This window comes from Mercenaria mercenaria, chromosome 18 (genome assembly GCF_021730395.1).
Source record: "Mercenaria mercenaria strain notata chromosome 18, MADL_Memer_1, whole genome shotgun sequence".
In the NCBI taxonomy this organism is placed as follows: Eukaryota; Metazoa; Mollusca; class Bivalvia; order Venerida; family Veneridae; genus Mercenaria; species Mercenaria mercenaria.
In genome coordinates this window covers 46,115,217-46,140,787 of record NC_069378.1, presented here as the reverse complement: position 1 = coordinate 46,140,787, position 25,571 = coordinate 46,115,217, and the positions used below count along the sequence as shown (strand labels likewise).

Sequence of the window (25,571 nt, the reverse complement as noted above, 5' to 3'; positions counted from 1 at the left end):
GCAACCTTACGTACACTTTCCTTACGGTAGGAGGACACGTTTAGCCTATATGCAAAAAAGAATAGGTGAAGGTATGTGCCTTTTGTTAGGTACGAATATATAAAATGTGACAGTTTTACTAAAGGTTAGGCTAAGCTGATATGCTTCAAAGAGTTATGAAGGTATATGCGTTCTTCGTCAAGTCTAAAGGTTTATCAGAAAGGTGTCATTAGTCAGACAGATGACGTGAAAAAGAAGAAAAGCGTTTACTAGTATTCAAGAAGAGATTTACATGGTACATTTATAATGGTATATTTTTAAATGTAAATATAAAATCTAGCAATATCATGTATTTTTCAGGCGGAATTAAAAAGGCTTTACACACAACTGCAGGTTTATAAAACTCGTACGATGAGGAAAGATAATCCTCATATTTCTAAAAGGCGTGGCGGACGTAAACAAACTCATAGACGTTTTTCACTACAAGCATTCCACCACAAACATCGGCATCACCATAGTGATCATACCGAACACGAACATGAAATGTCGAGAACACCCGAAGAAAGTACGAACTCTGCCGAAGGTCTGCCGATGCCGATTGAAATGAGTGTAACAAAGTGTGAAGAAGTGAACGAAAATAAGCCGACGTCGAGTGTTTCTTTCAGAATGTATCATACTCATAAATGATATTGCGTCACAAAAAAAGAAAAGTGAACGTTTTAATGTGTATGTAGGATATCATTTACTTCTCATGGAAAGGCAATTTGATTGTGTTTGATATAGAGGCATGTTTATTGTCAATGCCAGATAAATTTGCAATAGGCCATGTGGAATGTATAGTGTGATATTACACGAGAATATGCCAGAGGACCGCATTCAGAATTGTCGGTGCAACGGAGTGATGTTTTTCAAACAGCATTGGGATACTCAACCGTATTGAAAGAAGACAAAGTGAACCTGTGTACTACATTTTATTATGTAGAACTTTAAATATGTTTTAGAGGTACATGAGTTAATTGTTCTCCCTAATTCAGAAGAGCAAAGGATGAGACGTTATGTTTGAAGCAAGTGTATTGTTATATACAGATAGCAGAATAAAAGTATGAGAAAAAAGAAACAATTGTCTTTTGGAAGCGTTGAAAAGAATCTCATAATGTAATATTTGTTATAATTCATCATCTCGCATGGTTAAGCGAGACAAACTGACACTCTTAACTGCTGGGAGTTATTTGTAAAATAATTATGTACTGTATTTGTGCCATTTGACAATTCATTCAACCAATTTATGTATTTATTTAACAAGAAACAAGGACCTTATTTATCTTCTCAGATAACCTGAAAATCTTTTGTGATGATAAGTAGGTAGTACAAGCAATGCGTTTGCATGACAAATCTTATTTTCACTAAACGTTCACTAAACGATAATGTTAGGTATAGTTAGAACATTATGACTTAATGCTTTAATTTTAATATTCCTTCGAAATTTATATTTAGGACATTAACCATGTTAACTGAAGAGAAATTGTGTTGTTGATATGTCAATAGAAAAAAGGTTTCGAAATACAATAGTATCTGTTTAGTCTCCAGCCTGTGTTTCATCGGAGGTCCCCCGTCTATCAGTCACACAAAACGGGATTTGTAATAACCTTAAAAGAACAAGATAGTTGTTTGGAAACTTAATACAGGGATAGGTGGCAATCTGAAGAATATGCATGTCCTTTTATTTTTTTTTGTAGTTGCTTCGTCAACAATTCAAAAATATAACAAAATTTTGGATCCTGCAAAAGCTAAAAAAAATGAAAGAGTCTTTTTAATATGGAGAATGTGCACATTATTGTATTAATTCGTATGTCCGTGCTTTCATCTGTCTTTCTGTCCATTACTTACAAATGGTGGATTCCTCCGTAACTTCAAACAGTATGAGATTTTTTTTTTATGAAATCTTAGTGGGACAAATATTGAAGGTTATACGGAGAATATCTTGTTCCATCCAACTCCCTGTCTGTCAGTACTCACAAACCATATACCATGATTACTTCACAAGTACAAGCAAACCAGGTTATAGATTTTGTTTGATTTGGAGAACATGCAAGTCCTTCCATTTAGTTTCAATATAAGAACTAAGTTATATTAATATTTATACATTTATATTTTAAATGAGTAATTATAGATACGATAGGTGTCCCATCCGGGATGGTTTTAATTTTATGACCTACCAGTTATTTCCAAACGAAGAATAGGTAATACTATTATCATGTATATAAAATAGTGATATAAAGTGAATGAAGATATGCTGACAGTACCATTTTAGATGGTTAAATGATATGTCATATGCCAGAAATACTTTGCAGTTATTTTATTTGTGAAAGATGTGATTATAAATTAATTTTTTGTTACCGTTTGGACTAATTGTTAAGACGGAAATAACAAATACCTTGACTATTTTAATAGTTAGTTAAATAATAGATTTATCAAAGTTTTTTCTTCTTTGTATTATTCATTCCGCTGTCAGACAGAATTCAACTTACGTTAGCATGAACTGTACCGTATTTTCTTGGCTAGACTAGCCAAAATTTGAGTTTTTGACAAGTTCACTGTTTGTAAGCCAGGAAATAGAAACTTAAAACAATATCTTCTTACTGACCAATATAAAACAATATATTCTAATAAAAGGGATACGAAGCTGAGGCCGCAGTTAAGATATTAGGCCAACTTTTAAAATAAAAAAAGGTCTTTATGAGTAAAATAAAAGTAAAAAAAAATATAGTTTTTATATTCATTTGAATTCTTGTCTTTTGATTTGTTAACACAAATTTACACTGTTTATTTCAGCAATGTGTTTCTGTTGACAGAATAAATAAGTTCGCTGAAGCATAATCTTTCTTTTAGATTTCTGTAATGTTAAGTTCTTGTAAGACGTTATGTACATCATTTATTTTCTAGAAAGGACAGAACTGTCAGTGATAAGACATTGAAGAAGATAGTTTTATAAGGTTTTAATCTGTTCTACTGTTGTATCCCATTAAACTAAATAACATGGACGTAAGGTGTGTTTCTTAAACAATTAAATTTCTTCTTATGATGAGAGGTACATGTCCTTTAAAACGGAGGTAAAATTTTCTGTTCAATTTAATCGAAAAAAAAAGGCCACACTCAAATAATCCTGTAAATTTTACTTGTAATATTGTGTACGCCATGAATCAAACCGATTACATTGTTATTAAATTTGATTTGCAAGTTTTTATTTCAGTGGAGACATAGAAAGTAACAAATATCTTTCCTAAACTTTACGTCGAGAAATTATTTCATCAAATACACTTCAGTGTAACACAACACACTGGCGTAAGGGGTTTGTTTCTCTTTGCCTGTGAAAAACTGTCAAACTACTTAATATGTAAATATTTTGTGCAACTGTATATAGCAGACAATAAGCTTTGTGTAAATGTAGACAATGTATACATGACTGTATGTATGTATATGTTTAGATATGTTTTTTGTTAATTTTAAGGGCAGCGTCTCGTTTTACTGACAATTTACAAAATGCACATTTACGAGCTTTAGACATTTGAATAGGATACACAGCATAAAGATACATTTTTGCATAATACATAAAAAACTTCTTCTCTCATGTCAATAACTATGTGTATGCATAATTGCGAAAGCTTGTTTTGATGTATTTTCATCACCCGCACATTATGGACGCCATATATGGCTAAAGTTATACTCCAAAATTTGTAGATCTGAAAAATGATTTTTTCTAAATGACAAATAACCATATACGAACACGAAACCATTCAATGGCTCGGACTGTGCGTGCGTGCGTGTGTATGTGTGTATCTCATATATTTTAGGTAATTCTCGTGACAGACTTCTGCAGAAGAACTTTTATGATTTAGTTGGAGGATAGCAGAAGATAAGAACATGTTTCTACTCCAAAAGCTTACACTGTAATTAATTTGGGCAGGTGTGAAGCGTCCAAACAAGAATTTCATGAAAAATACTAATTGGAAGAGCGGCAAATGAACTCGCGAGCCTTGGATCTTACAGCTTGAACACTAAGTCCGCTTTCGAGTAATTGGAATAAAATGTGCGCATGTGTAGAGTGTGGTTGAATTGTTATATACAAGTGATGTATAAAATGAATTTGTTAAAGAAAAGATTTTATGTGTACATTGTATATATATACACTGAGTATGTTTTAAGAAAGTGCTGCTTTAAATGTTATGATGGTAATTCTAGGTTATTTTATAAAGTTTATAAAGTCTTTCTGAATATCGTGCGAGAAATTATCGAGGGAGTGAAACGTATATATATTACCTGCATTAAAATATAAAGAATAATGTTTTTTAATTCAATTTTAACCCTTTTGAATAGCATAGAAGTACAGATTTTATGCCAGAAAGCTGCATACTGCGTAGGATTAATTGTTTGTTCTGGTATACTGAGGCATTTCCTGACACATTTACTTTACAAACTTACAATGAACTGCAAGGAACCGACTTTGAAAAAACCTACTAACTCTGATAGAATGTTTTGTAATCTAAAAATAAAAACAGTTATTTGTAAGTAAATTTCTCATTTTTTCTTTATATCTAAATTTGACATTTGAACTCTAGTATGGATTTAAAATTAGTGCAAAATATTTAGCTTTCAGTTAATTCGAATATATCTGAAATATGTGGATTTTATCACGATTCCATATTTAAATATTCGTAATAACATAAGACGGTTCATTGAACGGATTTTATTGGAATGTTAACTGTTGAAACAGTGCAATAATGATTTTACTAATTCATTTTTTGGGACAGACCAGTGTAAAGTATATTTTAAACATTTAGATGCAGGGATTGTGCAATACTGTTACATGGTTTGGAAATTGCATCGTTATAGGTCACATAGTTTATTTCAAATATTTTTTTCAAATATTCGGTAACGTTGAAATATGGATCTTGCATTCGAACATTTTACGAATGCTTTTGCTCGTCTATAAAATTTTAACACTTTTTGAACACTTGTTTTGGAATTAAAAAGCTTCGCACTGTTACAAATATTAATTAATGGATCAGGCGTTTTGTGTTCTATGAAACAGTCTAACTTGTTCTATTTTATAAATAGACAATATTTTTACTTCAAGTATATATTTTTCATTGTAGAATTTTGTTAAGAAACGTGTCCTACATATTCGTTTTACAGTATTGTTGCAGTTAGTTCTTTTTAAATAAATGAGCCGCGCCATGAGAAAACCAACATAGTGGGTTTGCGACCAGCATGGATCCAGACCAGCCTGCGCATCCGCGCAGTCTGGTCAGATTCCATGCTGCTCGCTAACGGTTTCTCTAATTGCTATAGGCATTGAAAGCGAACAGCATGGATCCTGACCAGACTGCGCGCATGCGCAGGCTGGTCTGGATCCATGCTGGTCGCAAACCCACTATGTTGATTTTCTCATGGCGCGGCTCAAATAATTTTATTTATTAAAGTAAAAATCTACATAATGCAATAAATGTATTATGTAAGATTTTAAATATGTAGTAATTTTAAAAAAATATTTCTGTACTTGAAAACAACGGAAAGGCCTGTATTGCCAAGCAATTGTATTACAAGAATTTTATAATAAAGATATTAGGAGTAGAATGGCTTATTGTTCTTTCTTAGTTGAAAGGGAGATTGCAGCCAGTTAATGGATGAGACAGAATTATTGCAAGAATTTGAAAGGCACATACAGGAAAAGGGGAAGATATTAAACAATTTATCTTGTTTTGTATTATGTATAATTATCCGATTGCAACCAGAGTTATGACAAATTTCTTAAAACTCTCTCCAAGAGTTGCAAAGTTACTGTCCGGATAAGAACGTAAGTACAATATGGGAGAGCTACAGCTTTGTGCACGTCACTTCCTCTCATTACCATTTAACATTGACACCTTTCCCTAATTTTGGTACATCAGTCGTAAAGATACTGTCTGGACAAAAATCAGAAAATAAAACAGATATGAGCCGTGCCATGGGAAAACCAACATAGTGGGTGTGCGACCAGCATGGATCCAGACCAGCCTGCACATCCGCGCAGTCTGGTCAGGCTCCATGCTGTTCGCTTTTAAAGCCTATTGGAATTGGAGAAACTGTTAGCGAACAGGATGGAGCCTGACCAGACTGCGCGGATGCGCAGGCTGGTCTGGATCCATGCTGGTCGCACACCCACTATGTTGGTTTTCCCATGGCATGGCTCATATTATAATTATTCAAATAGAGTTATAGTTGTTTCTCTCAGAACTGCCTTTACTTGCGACCAAGCATATTGACAACATTCTTGGAATTTCCTTTCTTAGTTACAAAGTTATTGTCCGACAAAAACTTTTACAAATCACAGTAAGGAAGATAGTTAAAAATGTATTTAAGGCAAAGTAAAGGTTCATTCGCTGTGCTCTTTCACTCAGATCTATCAGCAGTGATTATATCAACTTTCATAACATAAGGGGTAATAAAGTTATGGCCTGAACAAAAAGTGTGAAGACAGGCAGACAGACGGACGGACGGACTATTGTCCATTTCTGTTACATTTCTGTAACTTCTCTCAGCTATTGAAATTACATATTTGATTCTTAATTCAGATGTCAAAAACATTTTAAACAATCGTCTTTTCAAGCACTGGCCTGATTTCAAATTAATTGCACAGTAATGGTTCTTTTATGACTCTCTACCAAATTCCTTTAAGCTATCTTTACTTGTCAAAACTATGGCCACTAAAGGAAGGAGCCAGTCTCTATATGACAAGATGATGGAAAACACTTGGATATTTCTCCTTTAAAAGCGTTAGCGCGATTTACTGAATGCTACTTGGTAGGCCCTCTATCAAATTCATTTAAAACATGGTTGTTAGGTGATGGGGATAGGTTTTTATATATGGCTATAGTGGCGACAGAGCCAGTGTATTGTGTTTGATCATTTAGAAGACATATTTGCCACAAGTCACTATTAACGAATGTTTTCACTAAATCTTCTTGGGTAGTATATTCTGGATATTGTGTAGAACACTCGTCACTCTTTCGCAAAATACTGGCCATGCCCCTGACCCTTCTTTGAATCTACTGCTAGGATTTCAGTCAATTTTTGAAGGAAGATTTAGTACTGTAATCGTGTCGTTTCGGAACGACGCTTAAATTTGGACAAGGTTTAAGGATGGCAGGACTGTTTATAATGAAGATGGCACGGCAGTGTATTTTATCCAAGCTAGGGTGACCTACGAAAATGGACAAAAACAGAGCTACCAAAATTCACAGGAAGACCGTTGTATGTGAAAAACCTTTGATCGTAATACAATTTCGTTGCCCTGATGGGTTTAACAGTTTCACTTCCATTTCCACAAAGAAATAAGGTTAAGCATCCTCACATAAACTCATAAAAGCTCAGTGATTTTGTTATAGAATTAGAGACGTGTTTTGCATATTATCAGCATTTTCGGGCTGGCTGTTTATGGTGAATGGATGACCTCTTGATAAATGGCACTTTAATAAGGATTGTACTTACTTTTTGGTGTTTGGTGTAGGTTTGGGGTTGAGGTTAACGTCACACCAGTAGAATTATAGGCCATATGTTGACTTTCAAGTTTTTGATGGTAAAAGAAAACTCATCAAGCGGGCAACTGTTTGTAGTACCACCGACCTTCCGTAACCCAACTAATTGGCTGCCTCACTTGAACGAATTCTGTATACCAAGCGAGATTACAACGCTTTTACGGTTGCCTTGTTGTCATTATTACTTAATATATGCTGATAGTGGGGTATAAATTGTCAGTAAGAAGCCTTGATGGGCATATGTTACAGGTTTTATATTTAATGTTTAGCAGAGTTATCGGCCTTTAAATGGGAAGTAAGTCAATACTACCATAACCAATATGCTGAAAATACTGAAACTTCTCAAAAGTGTTAAGTAAAAAAGTTCACAAGAAATATTAAGAAAATTTTGAGACCAACGCGCAGGTGGGCAGATAAGTGTGTTTTACAGAAACGAATTGTAAGTATTTTAGTTGAAACATATTATTCCTTATAATTCTTCATTGTTATAAGAAATGAATAATAATAAAAGAACCCTTAACGCCTTTCTATAAAAGCAAGTGTATCCCCATTGCCTTTGCAGACTATGTAAACTGGAGGTCATGATTTCACCAAGTTCAAAGTTGTAGAGATAAAGATTAGAGATTATACAGTTGATTAGAGGTTGACAGCAATTTAATTGTTTTCCTGGAGAGTGTATTGTACGCTCGCTCAATGACAATTATAACCTCCTTTAATTCCTTTAATACGTATGTATTCATTCATCAGCGAGCAATCTAAAACTGAATGAATTTCTTTCATACACAAGTGACGTCATGCATACCATATCATAGGTGCGTGCTAGTAACGCCTGTTTTATAGTGCCACAATTTTTGATATACAGAATAGAAATATATTAAGTAATTTATACACACTGCTCACGGGCTTTAAGTTTCACCAAAAATGTACGCCATAACCAACGTCCGGTGAATATCACAAGAAATCGGCCAATGGAGTATCTGATTTTCAGAGCATTCTGCATTTCCTAGGGACTAAACACTGGAATAAAATATTACAAAACGAAGGAGTACTAGTGGACTCATCCACAGAAAATGGTAATGAAAGTGCAGAAGTGGCATTGACACATGAAAATGCCGATCTGATCCTACTTTGCTGTGACATTCGTTGGGCACTAGCTAATTAACGAATTTGAAATTGTAAGTTCCGTAATATACTCCATAAATTATTTAAAGGAATCTAGAGCCTTAAAAGAAGTAAGTTACAAGCACCTGACAAAATAGTCAAATTTCTGGATGTGATAAATGATTAATTAAAGATATTGATATTTCTCATTATATATCTGGTGCAGCCGTTATGCGCATGCCCGGAATGATTATCAATTGGAGCGCACGGCAATTTCTTTGCATGTCCAGACGCATTTAGTGTATAATATGCATAATATACTGACTAAAGGTTAGGGTTAGTATCACAATGGTTACAAAATATATACATTTAAGGTATTTTTCGTTCAAATTGCTTGAATCCGGTATATACCGGAACTGAACTATATCACAGGCGCACCGGATCTGTTTTTAGTCGCAGTCTAAAAATATAAAGAAACATTTATCAAAAAAACTGAAAATGTTTAAAACTAATACTTTAATTCAATATATGCGATTTGAATAAATCAGATGATTGTATTTATTAAAACGAAACAATGCCTTCAGTCATTAAAGGGTTTAAATAAAGTAAGAAACTTTTATTCAGGTAGTTTCCTATAAAATATAGTAAGCAACAAAACAAAATATCAAATATACTGATACAGACAAAATATCAAATATACTGATACAGACGTCGAAAAGTTGCGACCATATTAGTTATTGTGTTTGTTAATGAACCCCCACGGAAATACTTTGGGTCAGTATGACATATTGAGGGAGATAGAGTGTGTGTTTGTGCGTGATTGCTGAGGGTGTTAGCCGAGTCCCCATATTGATCATATTGACCGAACTGTTGCTTATCATCGATCCTGTTTTAGACTATGAAAATCTACTGATCCTTCAAAGAAACCAGTAATAGTGCTAGACCCGTATGGGAGATAAAACAGTACAGGCTTTAATTTTCGTCACGTTAGACTGGCTGTTCGTTGGTCTATTATCAAAAATGATACGGATTAGCAAGGCGTTCGCCAATTGCAATTGATAATTCGTAAAATTGCTTATTTTTGTTTCTATTTATAGTAATATACGCAATAATATCGAGTAAAGGGAGAAAAACTCTAAAACATAGAATGCTGAGAGTTTATTAAGGACAGAATGTAAGAGCATGCAAATATAAGATATAAAGAATAAAATAATCAAATCTAGTGTATCTTTAAATCTTTAAAATTATAAAAGTGATAGAGCGAATTACAATTGAAATTCTTATCAAGGTAGTTTTGCAATTTCGGATCAGTTTTTCTACAATGTAGAACGTGGTTAACCCTTACTATTCAAAACTTCAGCATATACTTTGAAAATTCGGCAAATAAAAACAGATAGTGTCGTTTGTTTGATATTTGAAAAGAGTGATCCTTGCGCAAGTTTTCCCAATGGCAATCTAATTGAAAATCACAATTCGCAAATATACTTATTTTATTAACAGAACATCTTACTGAAAACTCCAACATTTTAAAATGAATATATAGGCTATAATTTTCTAGTATGTCTACTACTCCTTCCAATGTTCAAAAACATATCGAACATAATTAAAATGTCTGTCTATTTTTCAGACCATTTTGAAACCGATTTTACTTATATATGGATTGTGTCTGTGCAAAGAGTCCATTTTAGTCCAGTTTAAATTCCAGATGTCTCGACAGAATATTTCATTTATTTTTTACGGTAAAGTGCACGGAGTACATCACTAAAATATCCCTTGTCCTCTTCCATCTCTTGAGTCTCATCTCCCCCTATGATCTGTTCTAACTCATCAAGTGCATCGAGAGCAGCTGTACACGTTGGTTCGTTTATGCCTCGAACCATTTTATCCAGTAAACGTTTTGCTGGATTAGGGCTTTGCTTGTCCTCGCATTGTTTGAATATCATGTCACATTTTTCAGCACCGTCTTGTATCGTTGTCATCGTTGTCATCAGGTAAAAATATCAATTCATATGAATCAGAACATTCACACCATACCGCGGATTGATAATCTCATTAAAACATAAGGTGAGCATGCACCAATTGATTTTACATAGACCTAAGTTACGAAATAAAGCGTACTCATCATAATATTCGATCGACAAACTGTTACGAAAATCAAGATCTAACTTAAATCAAGATAGAGACAATTTTATAGCAAAAATTGTAACTTTCATACCGTAACTCACACCGTAAATTGCAATGGACATGTCAATAATTTATATTTCTGAAGTCTTTCTGTTGATTTTCAATATTTACATCGAAAACATTCTACTACTCAATGTTATAAAAGTAACAAAACTCGAATATCTCAGCCTATAACATTTCTCTGTAATTTACTAAATAAGTTCTCTACATAAAATTGAATTGTACGCTGAAGTGATGCATGCAAATCCTTAACATAAAACTTATTTACAAGGCAGCCTTAATCCCTGAGCCTTACAGGCATTATTAATATTATCATTATTGTTATTACTAGTACTACTATTTGCCTCCTTTCATGCATATATACACGATAATAAAATGTAAAGCGATGCAAAAGCTGTTTCGTTAGGGTCTGAATCTCTCTATAATCAGTTTCTAAGATTAATGTATAAAGAAAAAAAAACGGAACCAGCCGTTTTGCTTGGAATGAATTAAATCAAATCATGGTGGATTTAAACAGCAAGACCAAATAATTCTAATGATTGAAGAGCTTTTTATTGAAAACAAATGGAATGCTTGCCATTCCTGTCATTAGAAAAACGAAGGAGGAATACATTTAGACTTCAAGAATATATAGTATAAGTGACATTTCTGAATCTTACGTCGAAATCAAATCCTGAACGTTTTCTTTCTTCGGAAGTACCAAATACTTCGTCTTTTTCAGCAAAATACTTTTTGCAATCAGATTCGTCTGTTTCTGTGGGTACATCGTTCCCTGCAGTTCTTTTACCGTCAGGAACCCCTTGTTTTTTACAAAACCTAATGATCTTGTCACACGCCAATCTTTCCTAGAAATATATTATGACAAATCATGTTTTAATCAATAAAACTGTGACGTCATTCAATCCTGGTAAAACGGCTATAGATATTTTTCAAACCGCAAATTCCATGGTTTAGATAACCATCTGTGAGTATAATCATCAACATAGGACGCCATGATAAGAGACAAATTTATCTCCAAAGGTTAATGTGTAGAGCAACTCGGCCTAGATCACACCTGTTCTCGTATCCTGGACGTTTACTAACCCCGATATGTGCGTTTTCTATCCCTAGAAAATAAATGTATGGATTGTAAATAGAGTATTTTTATTTACAATGAAACAATGACCATTTTCTTTATTAGCTTGTATTTGTTTGATGTGACCGTTTTATTGCAAATAAAATGTCTGCACTTGTTAGATACCTTGTGGATACTGGCACCACGAGTACAAGCAAACGCTTTAATCTAAAACATCATATGTTATTTGTTTCACCGCATACATTATTTTTGAGAAATGCTCAAATATTCACTTTTGTAGGCGGTAATATTAAGTAACTGAAATACTTGAAGTGTGCGTTAAAGATACATATTGTCACTTCTTGTTTTACTGTTTAGTGATCCTTCTGGAAACTACTTGCGTTTGTATCTACAAAAAGGAGACAACGTATGACGCGTTAAAAAGCATGTAATTTTATTATATATATAGACATTTAATGAACCTGCACATTTTGGAAAGGTATCTTAATCTTTAAACAGATGAAAAAAAAAATACAGTCCTAATGTCTGGAAAAAGATATAGGTAAAAAATAATATGCCTTAACACTTATCTATTTTGGACCAAGGTTTACAGGTAGGGATGACTCTCTGTAACCAACAGTTTTACTGCACTTAGTACTGTGTTCATTGCTAAGGGAACCATCTGGTATTATCTGGTAACTGTCTTCAAATTAATGTCTTGCAAATGAATTTACAAAAGTTATAAAGTACGCGAAAAAACTAAAACATGATTTTTGAACTATCTAACACGGTTCTTCCTAATAGGAAACAGTGTATAAAATGCATTTCAACTTATATATTAATTCTTTGGTGACTTATAGGCCCACTGGGCCGGGTGCCTTTTGATATGTCTGAAATATTGTTATATAATTATATATTGTATATATATTATGTTATGCACATGCCACAATAATAAAATATTTACTTACTTACTTACTTTATAAAGAATATTGTAACTAGTTGTAATATAAATCGTGGAAATGTGTGCTGGTCAAGATATTATACCAACTTTAGTGACCTAATCTGTTTTGTTTTACCTGTTTACATATTAGAAAGGCGATTTTTAAGAATATGTTGGTGTATATTACGTCAAAATAATATAAAAGAATATAAGCGTTTGCAGATTTAAACCGAAACACTTATTAAAGCGTATTTCTCCATCGTAAGACCGAGAAAGCTATTCAAGTTTTATATACTGCCCCTTTTTCTTCTTGTGTTAGCAAAAGTGAAAAAATTAGGATATAAGAAGACTTTTAATTTTAAAGCGATTATCTAGTCCGTAGCCAGACTTTAAGTAATAGAATTAAATACTCAGCAGTATGTTATTCTTGAATTGGGCATACAATAGCCTTTTTGCCTTTTGTTGCTAATTGTGAAGTAGGTAAATTACAACGTATTCAGAATATGTGCGCCAAACTTGTTCTCAACCGTAAGATGCGTGATAGTTCAAAACAGGCATTATATGACTTGCACTGGCTACCTGTGAAGGCAAGAATCAATTTTAAGATCCTTACTTATATGTACAACTGCTTTGTTGGTAATGCTCCTCAATATCTAATAGAACTTTTGTCTGGTAAAATTTCAAAACGTACACTACGTTCGTCAGAATCATCAGTAGGATGCTACGTTGTCCCTTATAACAAGAAACATTCAGTGACAGAAGCTTCAGTACGGTTAGACCAAAACTTTGGAACGAACTGCCATTAAATCTCAGACAAAGTGAATCAGTTAAAATCTTCAAAAAGCAGTTGAAAACTCACTTCTTCAAAGACTACTATTCATTGTTCTAAAATTCATACTACAGCAATTACATTGAAGCAAATCAAGACTTTGTGTTAATACTGATGAATTGTTTTTAGTGTTTTTAATGCATGAGTGTACAACGTCATTGAAGATGCTTTGTGTGTTGAAATAGGCGTTTAAGAAAATTTTCAAGTTTCAAGTTTCAAGTTTTTTATAATGTGTATTCTAATTGAGTTTGTAATGACTTCAAACCAATCTCGGAACTAATTGGAGTATATAATAAGATAAAACTATTTAAATGTAAATTTCAAAATGGACAATCTGAACTGGCTTTATGGAAATCATATGATGGGTCTAAGTACACCCTGTGAAGTTCATTGTCTTCATCACCCTTATAAAGGTTTTCTTTATAACTTTTCGCGTGTGATTGGTCTTGTGATAGGTACCTTGCTTTTTGAGACGTCACCTGATGAAGAGTCGTCGAACAGATGTGGAGGCTGGCGTCTAAAATAGTGCGGGGAAGCAAAAGTGGTGGACACGAACACAACGAGCAACAGAACAGTTATCTCATATTTAAGACGGCAATTGTTTTTGTTTTGTTTTCAAACAGAAGTTGCTGAATACAAAGTTATACTATTTTTGCGAAAACAATTAAGCGAAAAACAAAAAACATCAACAACACTTGAATAATCTGTATAGCCATAGAAACCATAGAAAGAGGTGAAGCGATTTTATTTTCGTACTATAAAATATAAGTTTGCAATAGCATCATAATTAACATGCAGTTCTTGTTAATTATGATGCGAAGTACTAACGAGTCAATTTTGTTGTATAAAATTCAAATTCAGTTATTAAAGTTCATATTACTTACAGGTATAAAAATTTCAAGGAAAAAGTATATGCATAGTAATGTTAATCTGGTTTTGTATTAAGTGCATGTAATTACAGATAATTTCTGCCACAATTTAGTTAGGTAACTATCATGATAATTTTATTTATTTATAGAAAATATTTAAGCGCAAAATTTCGCGTTACTGCGATGCTAGTACTTATTAGTGTTTTTAACTTTCCAGCAAAGTTTTGCATTATTTTGAAAATATTATCGCAATAAAGTATTTTTTCTAGATGGTTTTTATTTTAAGGAAACTTTAGGTTATGGAGATAAACTTTACAGAAAAATTGGAAATATGAAGATGATTTCTGAAAGTATTGAGACAACTATCTAGCTATGGACACCTACAGAAACGTATCAGATACTAATGTAAATTTTTGCAATGATATGTCCAGAAAACTTCGACTATTGAGAGAAATATTTCAGAAAACTTCGCTTTATCAAGATATTTATTTAAGGTATCTCAACAGCTACCTAGCTGTATCGTCGCAGAAGTATACCACCATAGATAATATCTTATAAGGTCCTCGCCTTCTGGCATAAGCCGTGTAATGAAGACTTTGTCCCACTACCGTCTTATCCTGAACATAACTTTAAAACTATTCAAGGGCTTTAAATATTCGCACAATGATGACATTAAGAGGAAACGTAGTAGGCAAAAGCCATAGCGCTACGTGGCTTACTCCTTCAGCTATCTTCCTTTTTTAAAAATTCATTTGTTTAGGGCAAGTACAGAAGGGAATTAATTCAAACTAAAGAATAAATGAAAGATGACATAAAGGGAAAATGCAATCCGCAAGGATCATTACTTTACCTTCTTGCTTATTTTCAAATCATTTTCTTATTAATAATTTTATGCACAACACTTTTGTCCAGAGAATAATAGCTCCAAAATCATGAAAGGGATTGTGTTCAGCTTTCTCATCTTAATTCACAAAATAACACCGAACATTGAATGGAAGTGTAAGAAATATAACTCTTTTTGATTATCTACATTTATTATTGAAGAGTTTAAATGTTACCAAGGGAATTTTTTAAAACTTATGTACGCACAGAGGACATTAAGCGAAAGGATACTTTTTGTTTAGATCTTCAATTACCTCATTTTTTTCTTCCCTACCTAGCCGTGAAAATTATTTACTCAATGTTTAGCTCTTAGTTGTGTATATATTATACTGGCTAAATATTATATTGACTGAACATATTTAATTTCGATAAAATTTTGTTAAAGTCATTGCAAAATTCCGAATTTGTTTGTTTTCATTTATTCTTAAAAACAAAGATCCTACACTAGATATTGCACTGCCATTCACTGAAACAATTCCTGATTTAACTATTATTGTAAAGGGCACAGGCGATAACCCTATATTGTGTACATGTTTGATTTGCTCTATCGAAGCAATTCAACGTACTACTCGACTATCTTTTATCGGATTGCGTTTGCATTTCTTTTGCGTTTCCCCTATATTACTAAAATTAATTCTATTTTAAACAGTGCCTGTTAAATGGAATAGCGTTAACCTGAGAAAATAAATACACTTAATTTTTCTCCTGTTCTTTTTGTTTGAAAAAAAAATGTTTCCTGTTATCTTTTTGAAAATAGATTTGATAGTCGTATCTGTTTAGAAATTAGTGTTTCTTTATAACTGTACAACCTAATGATTGCTAATACAATGTATACAATGGTACATGTTTAAAGTCTATACACGTTTAGTATTAAGACCTTATATTAGACAGATTTAAATCGTACATGTTTACATTTGTATGCGACACGTAGTGTTAAAAAGATTATTCCAGTAAACTAAACTGTCACACCTAAGACAAAAGGTGTGTTATGTACTTAACAACTAACGATAATTTTTAATAAATGAAATACCTTTAAATGTAAGGTATTTTGAAAATTTTAAAATAAAGTATCATTGTCAAGAGGAGAATTCTTAAAATGATAAAACATATTAGTATGCGCATTGACTCGATGGAAGAAGCTTTTTAAAACTCTATTAGCGTTAGTTAGTTTTATATAAAATCATTGTCAGAGGTCCTTGAAACAATTTTTTTTTCTCTGTGTTGGCAGTTCAAATCCTGTCAGTCAAATTATACAGCAGATGAAACTTTATATGCCATTAAAGAATTATCTGTCACAAAATATAAAACAAATAGTTCCACAAGCATACAACACACTCACCTGTGTCTCTATTCAACTGCAAGAATAATATCATTGAATAAATTCAAGACTCTTCAATCCTTCAATGTTTAAAGAGATATTGCGGTTTATTACAAAGAAATCAAATATGAAATTGACTTACTTGTTGAGAACCAGTAGACTCTCCAGATCCCTTCTGAAGCTGCTCGGGACGGCGTTGATTTATATAGTCATAAAATCGTGGCCCGGCTGGGAGGATAATTTGTCTACATGCTGAAAATAGAACTTAATGGATGAGTTTGAATGAAATCTTTAGAAATGTTATGATTAATTGCCGATTTTTTGAAAATATTCAGTAGAAAGGAACAATAAGATACCCCTGTTTAAAATAAACAGCAGGTAAAATAATTGGCATAATCTTTTGTATTTACTATAAAAATTACAACGAAGACTTTCTCCGCTGTTCGTGTTAGAGGCTATAGTTTTTTTGGACAATTACTCTAGTTTATATATGGAAGGCCTTTGACACATAATCACTGTTTCTTTTCACCCTTTCTCACGATATATACGGTTTATACCCGAAATACTTTGACTTATCTGATTACAGAAATTGTGATTGAACAATATTAGACCCTGTTTTGGCTAAGTCTAACAATGATAAAATCAAGGGCTTTAAGAATAAAGAGCATTGTCATGCAGCAAATAAGGTGACTTAAAGAATAAATATTATGTATAATCACACTAACAACAAAGTATGTGTGTTTTATGCAGATATAGCTTTTTATATGGATGGCCAGATTCAAAAGTTGGAACATATTTTTAATAAGAACGGAATTTAGATATGAAAATATTTACAAAAACCGTTCCGCCATGCGGGGTATATCATCGGCTCTTTCTAAAGTAATGCATATTCAGCACTTACTGCCTTACGTCTCAAACAGAGGGCAAGAATGAGTAAACAAATGCGTGTCTTGCTGGCATCTGGTTGTTCTTTCATTTACTTTTGTATGGGTTGTGGCGGTAACGTTATGCGATTCAATACTTGCAGGTTGATACGGTAACGTAATTGGTAGCTAATCTAAGCGAAAGTTACTGTTGTACCTTTGCGCATTCGATCCTTGTATCCGATTAAAATAATAGGTTGTTATAAGTTATAAGAATGTGTTAAAGACTGTCATTTATATCTGACTTAAGGATACACTAAGGAGTGAATTGTCACTCACTTTGATAGTTTATGAAACTGTCACACTGCCGTACAGCACGCAAGTTTTTGGCTCAGTTGAAATACTAACGAGAGAGTTGAATCTGTTGCAAGATAACAGTAGAGTTTTACATATTGTGTTATCTTAACAGAACTGTGATGCATAAAATAGTGTCCTGGTATAGCATAATCTTTCCCCGTCATTTTGGTATGCTAAATAGTTTTCTTTGGAAATGGTTGGCGGGGGGCTAATGGTGGAAGAAAATCGTGTTAAAGCAAGGCACCCCCTCACTGCTTAGAGTTTCCTTAATGAAACTTGGACTGATATTTTGTATGTTTGAAGTGTTAATGTCAACATGGTCATGGTATATGCTCTCGTTATCCTTCAGATTGTTACTTTATACAAGTAACGTTGTTTTCCAACATGCATTTAGATTCTTTACTTATCTTACAGCTGCAGCATTTTCAAATATTTCAATTGTGTGATGTCATTTCAAACATTAAGTACATACGAGGGTTGCAACTTTGTTTACACTATATATAGTTGGTTATAACTAGTATCCTTATAAACAGAAACATGTCCGCTAGCAACTGTAATTACTAAAATAGAATGACATCACACAGTTAAAAAAATACAAGTAATCTGTAATTATAGCAACGCGCTAGCGGCAATGACGACGTTTTGACGTATTAAATGTACATTCATCAATAACTACAAATAAAATAACAAAAGAAAATCTCACCATGTACGTTAATATATATTTTTATAATATCTACGTGTAAATGATGCCTCGGTAAACCCTAATATCAATGAATCTGTTATTCGACTTTGAAATAAACAGCTTTTTGTCTGCTCTGTCATATTTGGTCTTATATCAAAATAACGTTATATCTGTGCAAAAACATTAAATAGTGTCAGTACACCAACCTGAACGTTTGAATTTCTGTTATAAACTAGAAATTTAGTTGGCGTATTTTAAAAGATAGCTCAGCAATAATGTTAATAAATAAATAAGGCTTATACTTCTTCTAATTGATTGTACGTTAGGATTTCAAGTTCAGTAAACGAAAAAAGAAATCTTATATCTACATGCTTTCATTTTAACATATTTTATGTTAACAGAGTGGTATCTTGTTTTAAATGAATATTCTCATTCTTCATATTATTCAGTTTTAATCACTTATCTTGTTCTGTATTTTTACAATATACTTTAAAGCGTGAATGAATTTATCCCAAAAATGCTGTAAACAAACCTGACGTTATGACGTCGCTGACATGGGCCGCATAGCATAGACCTTACTAAAACAAATGATCACTTCACAAAAATAATGCATGGTAACAATTTCAGATTTGGTACATACGTGTGAGACACTATGTTGCAAATTTATGCTAACTTAAGACGTCTTTGGCTAGCTTTAGGTTATAACATCAGTCTTAGTATTTTTGAAAGACCTTTTTTCGATAACAACTGAAGCTGTTACCATTAGTCTCCCACCAAGCAGTCCTAAAGCTTCTACGGACTTGTAAGTTTATTTTGCTTCTATTGAAATGTGAATATTGTCTTTTTTCATTGCATTCATTTACTGCTCTATACGTAGTTCACGGGCACATTTGTTTTGTTGCTTATAATTTTTGACCTTTAACACAGTTGATAAGCAAACATAATATTTCTTTTGAAGTACGTAAGCATCGTTTGTCTACACGGCAAAAATTACGTTTTATCATAATTGTCATCTATTTGTCTTATATAGAAATCCTGTTACAATTGTTATAATAGCGTCATTAAGACTAATTATGTATAAATATCTGATTTATAATTATTCCAAAAATAAATCTAAAACATTTGTTTACTTTTCCCAATGTAATTATGCTTAGTTTTCCTTTCAAAAAATGAAACCTTACCTATATACCCACGTGTCGCTAATGTAACTTTAATTACACTTGATAATTAAAGATAATAACAAATGGAAAACAAAATTTCTTTCGAACCTTAGATTGTCCTCGGTATTCAATAACAGTTGGAATATGTAAAGGCTTTACCATTCTATTTTATGCCCTTTGAAATATGACCGATTTTAGTTGTAGGTTTCATTTTAGTATTAAAGGGGGTGAAGTGGGGTGTGGGGGGAGGGGTGTGGCGGGAGAGGTCGTCATAAATGATACAAAAATATGTTGTTCGTTATGTTTGTAAGCTTTTGATACTGTTACAAGTTGCAAACTATTTATCAATCGTTTGGATTTATTTATTTATTTAAGTTACTTTACGTCATACCAAATATATCAAAGTACAATATTAAATGACGTTCATTTGCTGCTGTAACTTGAAGCGTAAAAGTGTATTGTAAAACGAAGATAAACTGGCATTCCTGTTTCATGTAGCATAATGTTATAGAAAAGAATAGAGCAACGTTTTTTTCCGTTATATTTAACGTCATATCTACTTAATTTACATTGAAATTTGGCGATGTCTTATTTCTAATTCTGGAGACATTAATTCAGACATGGGTAGTTTAACAAGGTGTTGGCCTGCAATCGTTCTGCAACCAGCATCCGTACAGGCATTGCTTAGCATACATTGTACTTTCGAATTCGAAGCGGCTTAAAGTTAGCTCGTTTGATCAGAAGTAGAAATCATAGCGGATACATTAACATAAATCGCATACCAGTAGTAACCATATTCGTCGTAAATTATTGTATTTGCTCAAGATTTATGTCGAGAAATTTTGTTCATTTTTATCTGTGGTAATTGTAACTGTTTACTACTTATTTGTATAAGCACCTTGAAATTGTTCTTCCATCAAAGGCGAGCGCCGAACAGAAAACGTCGTTTGGTCAGAAGCAGAAGCATACAGGATACTTTACTATAAACTGCACATCAGTAGTAACATATTTGTTGTAGCCAAATTTTATGACGAGACGATTTGTCCAGTTTTGTATACAGTATTTTACTCCATATTTGTATAAGCACCTTAGTATTGTTCTTCTATCTTAAAGACAGGCGTGGAAAAGAAGACGTAAAATATAGAACAGACAAACAAAACTTTTAAGCAGTCGAAGTTGCATTTTAGTAGCAGGACAACCCTGTTAAATTTGAAATTAAATTCAGTTTATTTTACAGTTTTGTTGATACAGTGTTGAACAGAAATTTCTATCCTCAGTTAGTGGTCTGTATCGCCTTTCACAATGTATCATTCTTCAAACGATTAAGATCAAATAAATACCTCTCGTGTTTTAAACTTTTACCACTCTCCAGAGGTGTTTTGCCACTGGCCGTACTAAAGAGATGCCCCACCATGTTCACTTTACTTGTTCGGTTTGTCCTTGTTGTCTAAGTGTTTGACGTTGTCTATGTATATTATTATTAAATAAAGTTTTCGTTTAAGTTAATATATTTCACATCAATCAATTTCATACGATGCTGTCCTGTTCATTTTGGAGACTAAGACTTCGTTAAGAACGTCTGTGAACATGTCTTTCCTACTGACTCTCTGTGCTTGTTGCTAAGGATGCAATAGAAACGAGTTGTTTCTAACATTGAATGTTCTCCATTCGTTTCGTTGTAATTTGATAAGCACATGGTGCCCTCTGATAGGCGTCAGATCAAGAATAGGGCATATTCTTCATCAGATGTTCCAGACAAGAAGTTATGAAATTGATACTGGTATTATTTCCAGTGGGGATGCAGAGATAGGGGGCATAAGCTTAGCAGATATTTAGGTAATGGGGTACCAATGTGTACGCCAGCAAGGTCTTTTAAACCTTTTTCAAACTTACCCTTAAATTAAATGTTGCTCAGTTGGCTTATAAAAAGCGTTTAATACTTGTCAGGAAAGTGATGTCTCACATTAGAGATAAATATGCCCTGCAGCCATTTAACCAAACCAACACGAGTGACAAGAGTTCCACAGGCGACCTTTGTCGCTCTTCCACCCATAAAACATATACATAAACGCATCGCAAAGACCTTGCTCTGAATCCCTCAAGGAATGACTTGTTTGGCGACAGATAAGGGTTAGTAAGAAGATCAGTTTCCTATACAGTAAATAAAGGAACCAGCATCCCTGCTTCTATCGGGTAATACGTATATAGATCTTGTGAGACATTAAAGGTATTACAAGATCTTGCAGTACTACATGGCGATGGGGACTAGAAATAATCTGTTGGTACCCCTGATGTTAAATATGTACTTAATGTTTCAGCTATAGCTATAATACCCCTTGAAAATATAATCAACTATACGGACAGCTTTACAACTTGTGATGTTAACATTACATTAAAAATCGTTTTCCTAGTTTCCTCTAGATCACACAGAAAAATAAGCGATAAACGAATGAATGAAAAATAGCTAATGAGTTTTCTAAATTCAGATTTTTTTCTAAATAAGGATTTTTTTTGTCATTATAATTGAATTTACTTTTAGTTCACGAGTCCGTGTGTTTTTTTACCGAAATATAATAACACGATATATTTTTGCTGTAATGCTTGTGACCAAAAGATTCCTTTCATTATCACCATATTGAATTTGACAGCGCAGCTTTAATGTCAAAGTAATACTCATGCTGGGCTATTACTTCCAGAGAAGCTATTTTTGAAATTTCTCTATATATGTGTTTCACGATATTCAAGTAATAGATCCCTTATCTGACGCATTGGTATCCTGGCGGTCATCTCAAAATTTAGCAAATTGATACTATAAGAAAAAATAACCTTACGTCCAAAAAATAGTTCAAAGTTTTTGTTTTCGACTGAATGAATAATGGAATATTAGGCTGATTTGCGGAAGAAAGAATAAAAAGTGGTTTAGATTTTGACATTGTTACTTGCAATTAACGTAGCAATGTGTTTTTTTTTTCAAAGGTAAGTGGCGTCAGTTAAACAGTTACTGAGTATAAACGTTGACAAAAAATAAAATGCTAACGTCTAAATGATGTCGTAAAATTTGAAATAACTATTTTTATACTTTTTAAAAAGTAAACATTAAGTAGTCCCCAGCTGAAAATGTATGTCATGTAAAGTTATTGGCATTCTCCTTTGTTATCAAATGATCACGAAGTCTTTATTCGGCATTTACGTCAGATATTCGTTTTTTTAACGATTGTTTGAATGTAAAGATGGAAGACTTTGGCTCATAATGAATGTCTCCTTTCATCCTTTGTCACGATACATACGGTTTACACCGCAAGACCTGGCTTTACCTTAATACTGATATTTCAATTACGCTAATTATCAGCGAAATGACTGTCCTTGTCATACTTTAAGCTACAGTTTGTAAAGGTATATCAATGACATTTGGAACAAAGTACATTGTTATACAGCTAATAAGATAATATGGAAAATAAACATCATGTACAATGTCTTTAACAATGAATAGCTTTTGCAGGGTTATTCATTTTTATTGGGTAGCCAGATTTAGCAGTTGCATATTATACTCAATTCAGATGAAAGTTTTTGGAAAACTTTGTATCTTGCGGATTTTTCCATTGCCTCTTGCATAAAGTACGAAATGCGTAAAAGTCGTTTGGCGCTAAGAGAATACGCTGGGCAAAAAAAGAGGTATTTAGTATGTTGATGTTATTACATCTGTTGCCCGTTCAGTCAACAGACTCAATCAAACCGACTCCGCTATTATTTTACTTGGCTGCATTCTACGCTTGCGAAAGGTTTTTCTTACAGATTTTATTGGTATTACGATATCATAAAATGTTTAACACATGGTAACGATGGTTTCAGTTGACGACTTTTGACAATAGTCTCTACGAACAATTCAGTCGCCTCTCATACAACAAACATTTAACTGCTATCTTTTGTTAAGTTCAGAATATTGTCATGGATAATTCGTGCATTTTATTCAACCTTCATTGTTTTGCCTTGCAATTAAACAAGTAACAATTTTGCTAAATGTTATGATTCAGTAAAAATGGTGTCGTTGCCTCCTATTTTTGAACTTTTAAGCACATATTTCGACGTCAAAGAAACCTTCATTTTAGTGAATTACTAGTATTTTAACATTTCTGCTTAATATTATGATTACGTTAATGTATTGTTTTTCGTATATTATTTGACACCTGTCCACAGCAGATTTTAAGATAAATAAGGATAATTCAACATAATTATTGTTCTAAAATACGTAGGCAACGAATCTATTCACTGATTTAACAAAAACGAATTGCTTTAAGAGTGTTATAATTAGACGTTTAGACTAATTATACGTAGTTTTGAATTATCAGTCCACAAATACACCTCAAATTTGTTTACTTTTCCCAACGTATTCATGTTAAACTGAACCCTCACCTATATACCCAACACGACGCTATTTATTATAAATGATAATCAAAGGCGTTGACAATCTATAGACAGCTATATTTCTTTTGAAGGTATCAGATTGTCTTCATTACTCAAGTATAATAGGGGTATCTATTATTGTATGCTTTTTAAATACGAAAGATTTCTATGGTAAGATTTTATACTAGTACTTAAGAGGATGTTTAACACGAGTCAAAAACAGGTTATTTCATAAGCAGAGATTAATTTCTTGCTTGATACTATTATAAACCGCAGTTTTTTTTAAAATTTATAATTAGTATTTATTATTATTTATTTTAGCACCCTAATGCTAAACAATATATAAGAAATGCAATATGTGAGGACATTTATTTACTGCTCTTAATTAAGGAATCGAGGTAGCTCGTTATGAAACGAAATTAAAACAGATATTCTTGTAAAAGATATTTTTCACAATAATTTCCTAAGGGGAGATTTTAAAGCGAAATCATCACGGGTGGGGACCTGGGTAGAACCACCGACCTTCAGTAAGCCAGCATGTTGTCAGCCAGCACAATACCGCCAAATATAACACCAAAACATAATATCTTTCCGAGTTACTCATACTCGCTACCGGCTCAGAATACAAAAAGACATGTACATCGTTATTGTTTTTTTTCTTAACATTTGTCAGAATTTTATTAGGAAAAAATATTCATGAAGGTGCAAAAAGGGTCTAAATCATTAGCAGAGACCTCTACTAGAATGTGTTTGTAAGACACACCAAGTATCATTAATTGAGCCGCACCATAAGAGAACCAACAAAGTGCGTTTGCGACAAGCATAGATCCAGACCAGCCTGTCCATCAGCGCGGTCTGGTCAGGATCCATACTGTTCGCTAACGGTTTCATTAATAGCAATAGGCTTTAAAAGCGAACAGAATGGATCCTGGCCAGATTGCGGGGATGCGCAGGCCGGTCTTGATCAATGCTGGTCGCAAACGTCCTATGTTGGTTTTCTCATGGTGCGGCTCATTTTTTGAAGTGAGAAAACTAATGTAACGAGCTACAAATATTGGAGACACTCATTACATGTAAAGCGAATCGTTCTTTCATCAAAAGATATGAAAATGTTACATTGATCAATTTGATCAGTTTTACTAAAAATTAACAAACATAATCTTGAATTCAGTATTTTTGACCAATGCGTATTAAGATGCGCATTAAAATTGCGGAAAAACTCTTTTAATCTAGCATAATATGATAGATTGAACAGAGAAAATTTATTAGGTTCGTTAATTTTACGTCACATTTACTCATTTTACCTTGATTTTGTCGACTTTTTAATTTCATTGCCAGAGGAAGACTTCGGGTGTTTCTACAGACAGGCCCTTGCCGC

At 33.0% G+C, this 25,571-nt stretch overlaps 1 protein-coding gene and 1 long non-coding RNA gene across 2 annotated transcripts in view; one reads left to right on the top strand and one right to left on the bottom strand.

Moving 5' to 3' along the window:
• The window catches only part of LOC123537820 (probable G-protein coupled receptor 158), a 76,138-nt gene extending 70,536 nt beyond the window's left edge, over positions 1–5,602 (top strand). The window contains exon 11 of the mRNA XM_045321665.2: positions 340–5,602. Coding sequence (XP_045177600.2) covers positions 340–666 — 327 coding nt within the window. The 3' untranslated portion in view covers positions 667–5,602. The remainder of the gene's footprint in view (positions 1–339) is intronic.
• A 5,834-nt stretch (positions 5,603–11,436) lies between these two features.
• Positions 11,437–17,178, bottom strand: LOC123538945 (uncharacterized). Its single transcript, XR_008368423.1, has 3 exons — positions 17,141–17,178; positions 14,121–16,982; positions 11,437–11,683 (listed from the first exon to the last, which is right to left on the bottom strand). It is a non-coding gene; the product is annotated as an uncharacterized LOC123538945 (long non-coding RNA).
• Between the last annotated feature and the right edge of the window lie 8,393 nt (positions 17,179–25,571).